This window comes from Oncorhynchus mykiss, chromosome 17 (assembly GCF_013265735.2).
Source record: "Oncorhynchus mykiss isolate Arlee chromosome 17, USDA_OmykA_1.1, whole genome shotgun sequence".
NCBI lineage: Eukaryota > Metazoa > Chordata > Actinopteri > Salmoniformes > Salmonidae > Oncorhynchus > Oncorhynchus mykiss.
In genome coordinates, this window is record NC_048581.1 from 60,624,671 (window position 1) to 60,637,409 (window position 12,739).

Sequence of the window (12,739 nt, forward strand, 5' to 3'; positions counted from 1 at the left end):
TAATGTTGTTCGAAAAACAAGCAACTAATGTCATAGCAACCACCGTCCTTAACTGACCCGTGATAAGGTTCTGAAGTGAAACAACCCTGTGATGTTGACATGCACACTGTGACTATTGGAAATGTACAGTACAACCCCTGGCACAAGTCTCACGTTTTGCTGCTTTATATGGAATTTAAATGCATGACTCACTGATCTACTATAAAACCTAGCCTACATCACAATTGTAACTACTTCCCAATTTCAAGGTGAAGAAAATAATATGTTGAAATAAATACAAATGTTTTGATTAACTAGTTCAAGATGACCATGAGTAAGCAGATTTGACCCCATAAAATTAACAATAAGCCTATTTATAAACTGGTTGGTTCAAGCCCTGAATGCTGATTGGCTGAAAGTATACCACCGGTATGACATTTACATTGGTAATCAGTTTATAATAGCAATAAGGTATCTCTGGGGTTTGTGGTATATGGACAATATATCACGGCTAAGAGCTGTATCCCTGCACTCCACATTGTATTGTGCATAAGAACAGCCCTTAGCCATGGTTTATTGGCCATATACCACACCCCCCGGGCCTTATGACCCACAGTGGACCCCAAAAAATAGTGGTCACTCTCACATGCCCATTATTTGAAATTATGACATCATTACACAAGAAAGAATTTCAAGTGGCATCTATCATCATTTACTGAGTCAGATGTGTCCAACTGTCTACATTCCCCTATAAAAGTCAATACTCTCTCAAAATAAATGGATTATCTGATTTACTGTAGGATTCCTTGTTACAGTTGTCCCAATCAGTCATTACATTCTATATTTGCTTGTTGCATAAACAAGACCATAGATACATTATGATGATATGGAAAATAGGGAGGAAGAGGAGGGGGAAAGAAGAGGAAGCTAAGCAAGTAACAGTAATAGCAGATTATCACTATTGTAAACCTGTTGCTATTTATCTACATAACAGACACTGTCCAGTAGTGTGCAAAAAAGACTGCATGGATGAAGTGTGACTTTACAGCAGAGCAGTGGCTTGATAATGTTCCCTGCCCCAGTTCCCTTTGGACAGAGAGAGGGAGAAAGGGAGAGAAGGAGCGAGAGTGGTGGAATGGGATCAGAGTGCGTGTGAGCAGGAGCCAACCCAATTAGAGGAGTATATTCTCAGCATAGTGTGAGAGGAGGAGTGGGGCTGGGGGCCGGGGTCTGGGGGTCGGGGCACATAGGAGTTGAAGGGATAGAAATAGATCCCTGAGTGTCACAGTGCACCCGTCTGTGTCTCCTGTGTGTCAGTACTGTAAACTGACTGCAGCAGGTCCTGCCCGACAGACAGATAGCACACAACACAGACCTACAGGCAGACAGACAAGCGACAGACAGACAGGCAGGCAGGCAGGCAGGCAGGCAGGCAGGCAGGCAGGCAGGCAGGCAGGCAGGCAGGCAGGCAGGCAGGCAGGTAGGCAGGTAGGCAGGCAGGCAGGTAGGCAGGTAGGCAGGTAGGTAGGTAGATATATATATATAAATAGACAGACAGACAGATGGCACACTACACAGACAGGCTACAAAGGAGAAAACACTAAGCAAAGCAGTACAATTGGTCATCTAAGATTCCTAGATGTTTTGACATTGCTGTTGACTTCTTTACAGAACAGTACGGTCCATCAGATAACAAAAGTTTTTTATTGCAATCCCAGTTGAAGTTGAAGAATGTATCCCCGGGGTATATATACGTGTCACTGCAATTTCCCTTGAAAATGAACCAAATGTATCACAAAAGGAGTTGCTTCACAAGTTTGGCCCTTTCGCCTACTATATCTCTGAACAGATCCATGTTCCAGAGAATTGCAGTGTTTGCGAAAGGCTAGAAATCCCAATGAGTGCATACGGTAGTGTGCATTTGCATAATTTGAACTGCTAGAGCAATTTGCAGGTATAATTGCCTAAGCCTATACTGTAGGTCCAGAAACAAATTAGTAGCTCAGTTTGAGCCAATTTTAGAACCTGCAACTATGCTCTTACTTCTGTTCTACTAAACATGGGCAGATAGATTTTAATCCCAAACTGAGTTTTGCATCTACCTGGATTCTAAATTCTAACAGGCACAACTAGATCACACAACCAGTAATTACGGCACCTCGGTTAAGAGGATGCATCAGATCAGCAGAATTTAAACAATCTCTTGACAACCACTCTGGAACAAAGAAATAGCATTCATTTTTAGAGCCTGAACCATTATTTTCCTGAGACAGAAAAATAATTGGCCAGTCAGTGGAGGAAATGTAATTCCATACCCCTATTTTACTGGGGAAAAACATGCATCACTGGCCACATAATCTGTTCTGTCAGAAGGAATTGTTCCTTTACACCAGCATGTGGAATTTGTGTGTGTGTGGGTGTGTGCATGTACGTGTGTGTGCGCGTGCACGTGTCTGTGCTGCATTATGTTTAATCTAAATTGCTAACAACTTTCTTTCAAGTTGTGGTTTAGAGATTAAATTGAGTACGATAGTACATTACCAATAACAGTTCTGAATGTACTAAGCAAAATAGAATTACATAATTTGTTAGATACTGTCTAATTCACGTAACTTCATTTCACATATTTACTAAAAAATGACAAGTTCTACTTTTTTCAATTTGTTCTTTGCAGAGTAGAAGGCAGCAACATTATTTTTCTTAGAGATTGAGACATGATTGCAAACAACCAGTTCATATGTAGTGTGCATCAACCCAACCCAGCCCACTCCATCCACACTCCCTCCACACTCCCATAGAAGGTGGCAGAGCCCAACATCAGTCCCTGGCCAGTCGGACATTGATGCTACTGCAGCACTTCCCCATACTCTTAAAGAAGGGAGCGATGGCGATGTCCAATACACTGCCCCACACAGTCTGAACCCAGTGCATGTTGATCAGGAAGAGCTGAATAAAGGGCATGATCAGCCTGGAAACAGACAAACAGACAAAGAGTGAGCATAAACAGGCAAGGTCAATGTCACTTTAAGATCATTTAGGGTTCTATTCAATCTGTAAAGCTGAATCGTTACAGATTCCATGATAGAAATGTAAAGGTAATTTCCGATTGAGCCGACATACTGTATGCAGCGTTTACCGTGAATGCAGTCTCTGCTAAAGTGGCAACATTGCCCTTTAAATTTAAATCTCGCTGTAAAGCTGAACATCCACAATACAGATTGAATAGAGCCCTTATACTATACACCATGCATTGAAACCCCAAGCACATCGTTCAACTCCATCAAGCACTAACTGAAAACATTGAGTAGATCACGTCGAAGGAGTTCAAAGGTGAGAGGACCCACCAGATATGTAGGCAGCTGAAGACAGCGAAGAGGATCCCTGCTACCAGAGAGACGGGCACGGCCAGGAGGAGGGAGATGAGCCGGTAGCACCAGAGACGGGAAACCTCAAACAGGGCGTGGCTCCACAGCCACACCTTATCGAAGCTCCGCACCGAGGGGGGCTCTGCTATCACGTCCTCAAAGGTCACCTCAGGAGAGACAGAGTCTACAGTCAGTCTGGGCACGGCCTGGTGGAAGCTCTCTTTAGCATGGGGCTTTAGTGAAGGTCTATGTATAGGTATGGTCAGAAAAAGGAGGTTCTCCATAAAAACTGTATTTTCTCACCAATAACATTCAGAACTTGGATGCAGGGGAACCATAGAACCATTGTAGCACTTACTTAAGTAACCACATTACAATGAGATTTAAGGCTCTATTCAATCTGTATCACTGAAGTTCAGCATTACTGTGTGATTCAAATTTAAAGTCAACGTTCCCATTTTAGCAGAGACGGCATTCACAGTAAACGCTGCATATGTCAGCTCAATCGGCAATTACCTTTACATTTCTATTGCCCAATCTGTAACACTTCAGCGATACAGATTAAATAGAGCCTTGAAGTGGGAAAGGAGTACTGATCTTTGAGATGACATACAAGGCACAGTTCTAACTGTGGCCACACGAGGTCAGCATCGCTCAACACTGCTTTCCAACATCAGATTCCACTTCGTTGGATGGCAGATCTTCCTTCCTATTGCCTCCAGATGTATGTCCAGTGTACCATTAAATATATGGGAATTAAGATAAACGAGTGCTCATCTCAATAAAATCCTAGGCAGTTAATCCATACCACTGAACAATGTATACATTATACAGACATTGCATAACAAGTCGACCATTCACGGCTCATGGTGTACACAGCACTATGTATGCGACCAAAATCTTTCCAAATTAGTTCCTATCTCAACTATAACATTTCCAGAGTATGTCAGAACATCATTATGTGATTGTTTCCATAGTGTCTCTCTTACTTCGTCCCTGTGTTTAAACCTCCCCTTCCGTTATCTGGAGTCAACAGACAGAGGATGTGTGGTACTGTATGTGGAGTATGTGCAAACACATGTAGTGCTTTTATCTCCCACAGAGTACATTCTGTCTAAACCTACACTTTACAGTGGCTTGCGAAAGTATTCACCCCTTTGCATTTTTCCTATTTTGTTGCCTTACAACCTGTAATGAAAATAGATTTTTTGAGGGGTTTGTATCGTTTGATTTACACAACATGTCTAACACTTTGAAGATGCAAAATGTTTTTAATTGTGAAACAAACAAGAAATCAGACAAAAAAACAGAAAACTTGAGCGTTCATAACTATTCACCCTCCCAAAGTCAATACTTTGTAGAGCCACCTTTTGCAGCAATTACAGCTGCAAGTCTCTTGGGGTATGTCTTTACAAGCTTGGCACATCTAGCCACTGGGATCTTTGCCCATTCTTCAAGGCAAAACTGCTCCAGCTCCTTCAATTTGGATGGGTTCCGCTGGTGTACAGCAATCTTTAAGTCATACCACAGATTCTCAATTGGATTGAGGTCTGAGCTTTGACTAGGCCATTCCAAGACATTTAAATGTTTCCCCTTAAACCACTCTAGTGTTGCTTTAGCAGTATGCTTAGGGTCATTGTACTGCTGGAAGGTGAACCTCCGTCCCAGTCTCTAATCTCTGGAAGACTGAAACAGGTTTCCCTCAAGAATTTCCCTGTATTCAGCGCCATCCATCAATCCTTCTATTCTGACCAGTTTTCCCAGTCCCTAACGGTGAAAAACATCCCCACAGCATGATTGGCTGCCACCACCATGCTTCACTGTGTGAATGGTATTCTCGGGGTGATGGGAGATGTTGGGTTTGCACCAGACATAGCGTTTTCCTTGATGGACAAAAAGCAAAATTTTAGTCTCATCTGACCAGAGTACCTTCTTCCATATGTTTGGGGAGTCTCCCACATGCCTTTTGGCAAATACCAAACGTGTTTGCTTATTTTCTTCTTTGAGCAATGGCTTTTTTTCTGGCCACTCTTTCATAAAGCCCAGCTCTGTGGAGTGTGTGGCTTAAAGTGGTCGTTTGGACAGATACTCTAATCTCTGCTGTGGAGCTTTTCAGCTCGTTCAGGGTTATCATTTGTCTCTTTGTTGCCTCTCTGATTAATGCCCTGCTTGCCTGGTCCATGAGTTTTGGTGGGCGGCCCTCTCTTGGCAGGTTTGTTGTGGTGCCATATTGTTTTTTTTTTTTTATAATGGAGTAAATGGTGCTCCGGGGGATGATCAAAGTTGTAGATATTTTTTTATAACCCAACCCTGATCTGTACTTCTCCACAACTTTGTCCCTGACCTGTTTAGCGCGCTCCTTGGCCTTCATGGTGCCGCTAGCTTGGTGGTACCCCTTGCTTAGCGGTGTTGCAGACTCTGGGGCCTTTCAGAACAGCTGTATATGTACTGAGATCATGTGACACTTAGATTGCACACAGGTGGACTGTATTTAACTAATTATGTGACTTCTGAAGGTAATTGGTTGCACCAGATCTTATTTAGGGGCTTCATAGCAAAGGGGGTGAATACATATGCACGTCCCACTTTTCCATTTATTTACTTTTTTACTTTTTTGAACCAAGTAATTTTTTTTCATTTCACTTCACCAATTTGGACTATTTTGTGTATGTCCATTACATGAAATGCAGATAAAAATCTATTTAAATGACAGGTTTTAATGCAACAAAATAGGAAAAAATGCCAAAGGGGATGAATACTTTTGCAAGGCACTGTACCTCACTGTTTACCGGGCTGTGCTGCTGTGTGTGTCAGTTACCTTTAGATACTTGTTGACTCCCCTTGGGTCCCTGTTCTTGACCAGAGACCTGATGTCACTGTGGGTGGAGTCCTCCTCCTGAGCTGGTTCCTCTGCCTCTACCTCCACTACTTCCTCCAGTAGTCCCTCTGCAGTGTGTCTGCCTGGAGGGATCCCCTGCTCCTCTATGTCCTCCAGGTCTAGCCTGGTCTCAGCTGGTGTACGCCCCGTGGTCATGGTGTGTGTGCCTCAGTGGCATGCACCCTCACTGGGCTGGGAGAGCGGATGAAAGGGGGTCGACCACCATAGACCAATCCCACTCCTCTCGCCTCAGCAGCCCAGTCACTGGCACCTCGGTGGGACATAGTGGATGGGTGACTGCATCAGTGCATACTCCCTCAGTGTGGAATGCCCAAATTGGCTTTCACAGGCCCATAACTTATGACATTCTACAGCTAATTTGACCTGTGTGATAACTTTCCTAAACAAGGAGCTGTTCACCACATTGTAAAATTTGCGAATGATATACCAAAAATATCTGAGGCATACGTGTTGATATGAGTGAGTCCATTGACAGCACTGCGCTAATCACAATGCTGCTTTGACCTGTAAATCATTACAAAATACAAAATACATAGTGAGACAATGATGTCTTAAGGGCATAAACAAATGTCAGTCAATGAATTGGTTCAATAGATCCACACCTAGCAGGTTTCATATGGATGTGCTGTTATTGTGTTGTCAGTGGCAGATGTCATGCCGGGGATGTAATCTGCATCACCTGGTTGAACAGCACAGGAGACAGAGCTGACACAGTTTGTTCATCAGTCTGCAGCTAGACATGGAGCGCCAGCAAGCTACCTGTTCAGAGCCTTGTGATAGAGCTGTTGTATGGCCCCATAGCGCTCTCTGTTGGCCAAGACTTTATACTCAGTTTTTTCTATTTAGAGGCCTTTGAAACATGATTGCCAAAAATGCAAGCTGACAGGGTGAATTATAATTTATGCACATCAATATTTGTTTAACTGTATGACTACCAATTGCTAGTTACTGTAAAGACTGCTCAAAGAGCAGCTAAATATACAGACAACAATAATCATCAAACAAGCTATGACTTGATGATTTAGTGTACTGAATGGAGTTTCTCCCCTGGTATTGATGGGTGGATCGGTTTTACAGCAGCCATTCTGGAGGAGGGTATTGAGACTGGATGTGATGATTGATGTCTGGTGAAACCATGGTGATGGAGTGCACCAGGCAGCTTGGTGGGTGAGTAGCACAGGCAGAGGCTTTGCTTTCAATGCCTGCTATTTCTCTCTGCGGCAGAGAAAAATGATGTAGCCTAACTCAATCCGTGTGGCTTGGTTTATCTGTCATATTATATAATCAAATCATGTGTTTAGCATGATAGAAACATTGAATTACTATTAACCAAGCAGGCAGCCCTTTGTGGCCCACACCTTTGCCAGACACTACTCCATATTATCTATGTACTGTAGATCGTCAAAGAGAGGGGCTGTGGGTAAGTACCACCAGGTGGCTACAGGGCTAAATAGACAACTGTCTGAATTCTCTCTGAGCACATTTTCCCCTACCAGCTCTGGATTCCCAGGGAGCTTTAAGGGGAAAATCTGTTTTCTCCGACCTTTGGACCCATTAGCAGATCGTCTGTGTGTGTGTGTGTGTGTGTGTGTGTGTGTGTGTGTGTGTGTGTGTGTGTGTGTGTGTGTGTGTGTGTGTGTGTGTGTGTGTGTGTGTGTGTGTGTGTGTGTGTGTGTGTGTGTGTGTGTGTGTGTGTGTGTGTGTGTATGTGTGTGTGTGTGTGTGTGTGTGTGTGTGTGTGTGTGTGTGTGTGTGTGTGTGAAATAGAGGCCAGAGAAGGTTAGCGCTGACTGCTGGCCTTTCGCCCATACGTCTGTGCCTCAGACCACGCGTGTGCGCGCGTGTGAGTGTGTGTGTCCTTGCGTGTCTGTGTGATTTCCCCCTTGTCCCTGATCCCCTCAGTGATTGCACCCAATAGATGAAGCAAACCAGACAGAGCAAATCATTTCCACGCTCTGATTCGTTCATGGACACTATATTCCCCTCCTTCCACCCACTGTTTGGCCATAATTATATCAACAGACACATAGAAGTGTGCATCAAAAGAAAGAGGTGTGTGTGTGTGTTTGTGTGTGTTTGTGTGCGGGTGCGTGCATGCGTGAGGGTGTGTTTGCACATCCGTCTGTCCATGCATCAGTCTGTGATTCTACATCTAATGACCTGTTGACAGTTGTTTTCTACATGCCGCCTCCCGACTCAGGCCTGATTGGCTAGCGATCAACTCTAACAGAACCACTCTGAGATCAAACCCCCTCCTCCCTGTGACCCCTCCATGGGGTTATGGATTAATACCCTTGGACCTTATAGAGACCCACATGAAAAAATATTATAGTATACTATGGTATAAATACTATAGCATTCACTGTAGTGTTTTTTCCATAGACTTTACCGTAGTATACTGTTGTATTTACAGTTAACTATAGTATAAATACTGTAGTAAAAGAAAACTAATATATACTATAGTAATTAATGTAGTGTTTTTGCAGACTGTAATGTTTTTGCAGACATTACTGTAGTATTTACTATTGTGTTTTTATTGTATTATCTTTGACCTAGAAGTGGAGGCTTTCTCCTTGGAGAAATAATGAAAGAGCACATTTTCCATAACTAGTTAGTTCAGCACTTCTGCTCTTTTCTATAACTTGTATGGAAAACAATATGGTCTTTACATGGCATGTAGGTTTCTCACAAATGTGGATATGGGGGAGGGGAATGGGCAGGATATATGCAAATTAAATACTGTCGTATTTATTATAGTAAAAAAAGTGTTGTGTTTTGGATATTTACTATAGTATTCTACACTATACGACAATATTCTATAGTATGCACTACACTTGATCGAGGGATACTACAGTGTGTAGTATAGTATTATACAGTATACTACAGTTTACTACATATAGTAAGTACTGTAGCATTTTATAGTGAACTTTAATTTGGGGACATTAATTTGTCCCCAAATTAATGTAATTGGTTCAGAGTTTGTTTTGATATTTTAACCTGCGTGTCGTGATCGCGTTTGGTGTGCATAAATGTATGCACGATGGCGCATGCGCGCAGACGGTTTGGTTTCCGTGCTAGCCGAATACATTTAAACTCAGATATTCACAATTCCTGATATTTAATCCTAGTAAAAATCCCCTGTCTTAGGTCAGTTAGGATCACCACTTTATTTTAATTAAGATTGTGAAATGTCAGAATAATAGTAGAGAGAATGATTTATTTCTGCTTTTACTTCTTTCATCACATTCCCAGTGGGTCAGAAGTTTACAAACACTCAATTAGTATTTGGTAGCATTGCCATTAAATTGTTTAACTTGGGTCAAACGTTTCGGGTAGCCTTCTACAAGCTTCCCGCAATAAGTTGGGTGAATTTTGGCCCATTCCTCCTGACAGAGCTGGTGTAACTGAGTCAGGTTTGTAGGCCTCCTTGCTCGCACACGCTTTTTCAGTTCTGCCCACAAATTGTCTATAGGATTGAGGTCAGGGCTTAGTGATTTCCACTTCAATACCTTGACTTTGTTGTCCTTAAGCCTTAAGCCATATTGCATATTTGTCCCCATGTGCAGTTGCAAACCGTAGTCTGGCTTTTTTTTATGGCGGTTTTGGAGCTGTGGCTTCTTCCTTGCTGAGCAACCTTTTAGGTTATCTCGATATAGGACTTGTTTTTCTGTGGATATAGATACTTTTGTACCTGTTTCCTCCAGCATCTTCACAAGGTCCTTTGCTTTTGTTCTGGGATTGATTTGTACTTTTCGCACCAAAGTACATTTATCTCTAGGAGACAATAGGCATCTCCTTCCTGAGCGGTATGACAGCTGCGTGGTCCCATGGTGTTTATACTTGCGTACTATTATTGTTTGTGCAGATGAACATGGTACCTTCAGGCGCTTGGAAATTGCTCCCAAGGATGAACCAAACTTGTGGAGATCTGTCTGATTTCTTTTAATTTTCCAAGGATGTCAAGCAAAGAGGCACTGAGTTTGAAGGTAGGCCTTGAAATACATCCACAGGTACACCTCCAATTGACTCGTATTGTCAATTAGCCTGTCAGAAGCTTCTAAAGCCATGACATTGTTTTCTGGAATTTTTCAGGCTGTTTAGAGGCACAGTCAACTTCGTGTTTGTAAACTTCTGACCCACTGGAATTGTGATACAGTGAATTATAAGTGAAATAATCTGTCTGCAAACAATTGTTGAAACAATTACTTGTGTCATGCACAAAGTAGATGTCCTAAATTACTTGCCAAAGCTATAGATTGTTAAGAAGAAATTTGTGGAGTAGTTGAAAATTAGTTTTAATGACTCCAACCTAAGTGTATGTGAATTTCCAACTTCAACTGTACATACGTTAGCCTAGTGAAAATACTTGTGTGGGTGTGTTTGATGATCTACCGCCCTGTTCTTCCTAATACATCGACTGGTCATTCATACAACCCATGTTACATGATAATAAGCAAATTCTCCTGTTCCACGGCGATGCCAGACAACATGCTGTTTTTCATTATTTGGGAACAAACTGCCCTGAGTCTTCCCTTGTTTGTGATAGCCCCAATCCAGATAGGGAGAAGGCCATAAAATGACACAGTGTCATCACTCCCAGACCGTTAACATCACTCAGTAATGATTTTCCATTGGACATTCACTATTTCTCTCTCACTGGAACTGTCACTATAGTGGTCCACATCTTCATGTATAGGTTAAATCGCCTTCTGAGTCTTATTCTGGCCTGTTTTTCCACTCTATTTGGATGGTAATAAGGCTCTGTCTGTCTGTCTGTCTTTAGCTAAAGCCTGTTCACACTTAGGAACAGGCTTTGCAGGTGTGGTTCCATTGCGCGCACTGAATACATTTAATTCAACTGCTGAAAACCCTCTTACTTGCTGGGCAACAGATTATCTCGTGGAGTTTTCATTCAACAGGGTTTTCAGTACATTTATTTTAAACCATCCCTTTAAATACGTGTACCTTTAATTCAAATTTTCTCGACAGACTCATTAGATTAAATCGAGAGAACGGGTTTATAATATTAGGGATCAATTAAATAAAGCCATCTAAATAAATGCATATTCGTCTCTTTTTCAACACCAATTGGTAGATTTAAAAATACTCTGATCTTGTAGATTATTTAGGGTTAAAAAACAGGTAAGAAAACTTTACACACAAAATAAATTGATGAATCGAAATACAGTTATAAATTGCTATATTTAATTGTTTAATCCATTAAATATTGGAAGGTGAGAAAAATGTAAAGCAGGGGTTGAACAATTGTCAAATCTACCCTAATAGTCTCACTAATCATTGAACTGTGATGACAACGCCCAGTCCTCTTGACAACAACAGTCACCGCGTTCCATGATGATTCAAAAATGTCTCAAATTATTGCACAACTTGTAATATGTTAGCCTAATATGATCCCCTATTGATAGTGATCCTCGGGAGACCAACCACGTAAACGTGACAGAGGAAAGAAAGGTACACTAATAATGTAATGGAATTATGCAAAATTGAAGGAAATTAAAAACTAAATTGACAGTTATGAATGTATGTGGGCATTACTGACGTTGGCTTCCGAAAGTGGCAAAAATGTAAAACAATTCAAATTGTACTTTTTTTAACAGAAGCCTATAGTTTGAGGACATAGTTATAAGGACATACAATTTAAATTCTGCATAAAGGCACAGGATTTCATACTTCACTATGGCAAAAGGGCATACATTTCTGTTATGTTGATATGCTTTCAGTTTGATGAAATATGACTGGTTTAACATTTGTCTCCAATGATCATGATGTAAAATAGATCTAAAACTATTTTCATTTATATTTACAATTGCAAAAAAAATTAAGCAGATGTTTTTCCACTTGGAACCGACCGGCTGTTCGACCTTATTGATGGTTTCCTCGTCCTTAAAAGTGGTTGAATTATTGGGAATGAAGTCAAAGTCAGAATATGCATATCCGTAAACACACCTCTGCCACACTTCCATTTCTGTGATCTCCAACCAAAACAAATAGCTGGCTGGCACAACCTTTTCCCCATGCTTAAGATCAAGGTCAGAATACTGTATGTGTAAAGAGAAAAGTGCATAAAAAGGGAATTAAGTTCCATTTACTCACACCTAACTCGGTTCTGAATTCCTCCCTATATGAAGAGCATGCTCCTCGCTCTCTCCCTCTGCTCTCCCAATCTGGATCTGAAGCCAAGCATCAGCACTGCAGCAGAGGACCTTCTTGCTATGTGTCCCTGCCTCACTGCATTTCCATGGTGACAAGATATGGCTGGGGGGCAGTATTGAGTAGCTTGGATGAATAAGGTGCCCAGAGTAAACTGCCTGCTACTCAGGCTCAGAAGCTAAGATATGCATATTATTAGTAGATTTGGATAGAAACCAATTTGAAGTTTCCAAAACTGTTTGAATGATGTCTGTAAGTATAACATAACTCATATGGCAGGCAAAAACCTGAGAATAAATCCAACCAGGAAGTGGGAAACCTGAGG

At 41.7% G+C, this 12,739-nt stretch overlaps 1 protein-coding gene across 1 annotated transcript; it reads right to left on the reverse strand.

The window, feature by feature from the left end:
- Window positions 1-1,513: 1,513 nt before the first annotated feature.
- On the reverse strand, window positions 1,514-6,506 carry LOC110495180 (caveolin-2). Its single transcript, XM_021570499.2, has 3 exons — window positions 6,163-6,506; window positions 3,324-3,511; window positions 1,514-2,947 (listed from the first exon to the last, which is right to left on the reverse strand). The coding sequence occupies exons 1-3, from the start codon at window positions 6,376-6,378 to the stop codon at window positions 2,797-2,799; spliced, it is 555 nt and encodes a 184-aa protein (XP_021426174.1). The 5' UTR covers window positions 6,379-6,506; the 3' UTR covers window positions 1,514-2,796.
- Window positions 6,507-12,739: the final 6,233 nt, after the last annotated feature.

Coding starts and splice junctions, on each gene's coding strand:
- LOC110495180 (XM_021570499.2), bottom strand. CDS start 6,378: ATGACCACGGGGCGTACACCAGCTGAGACCAGGCTAGACCTGGAGGAC. Junction 3,512..6,162: donor GAGTCAACAAGTATCTAAAG/GTAACTGACACA, acceptor GTCTCTCCTGAG/GTGACCTTTGAGGACGTGAT. Junction 2,948..3,323: donor TTCAGCTGCCTACATATCTG/GTGGGTCCTCTC, acceptor GTCTGTTTCCAG/GCTGATCATGCCCTTTATTC.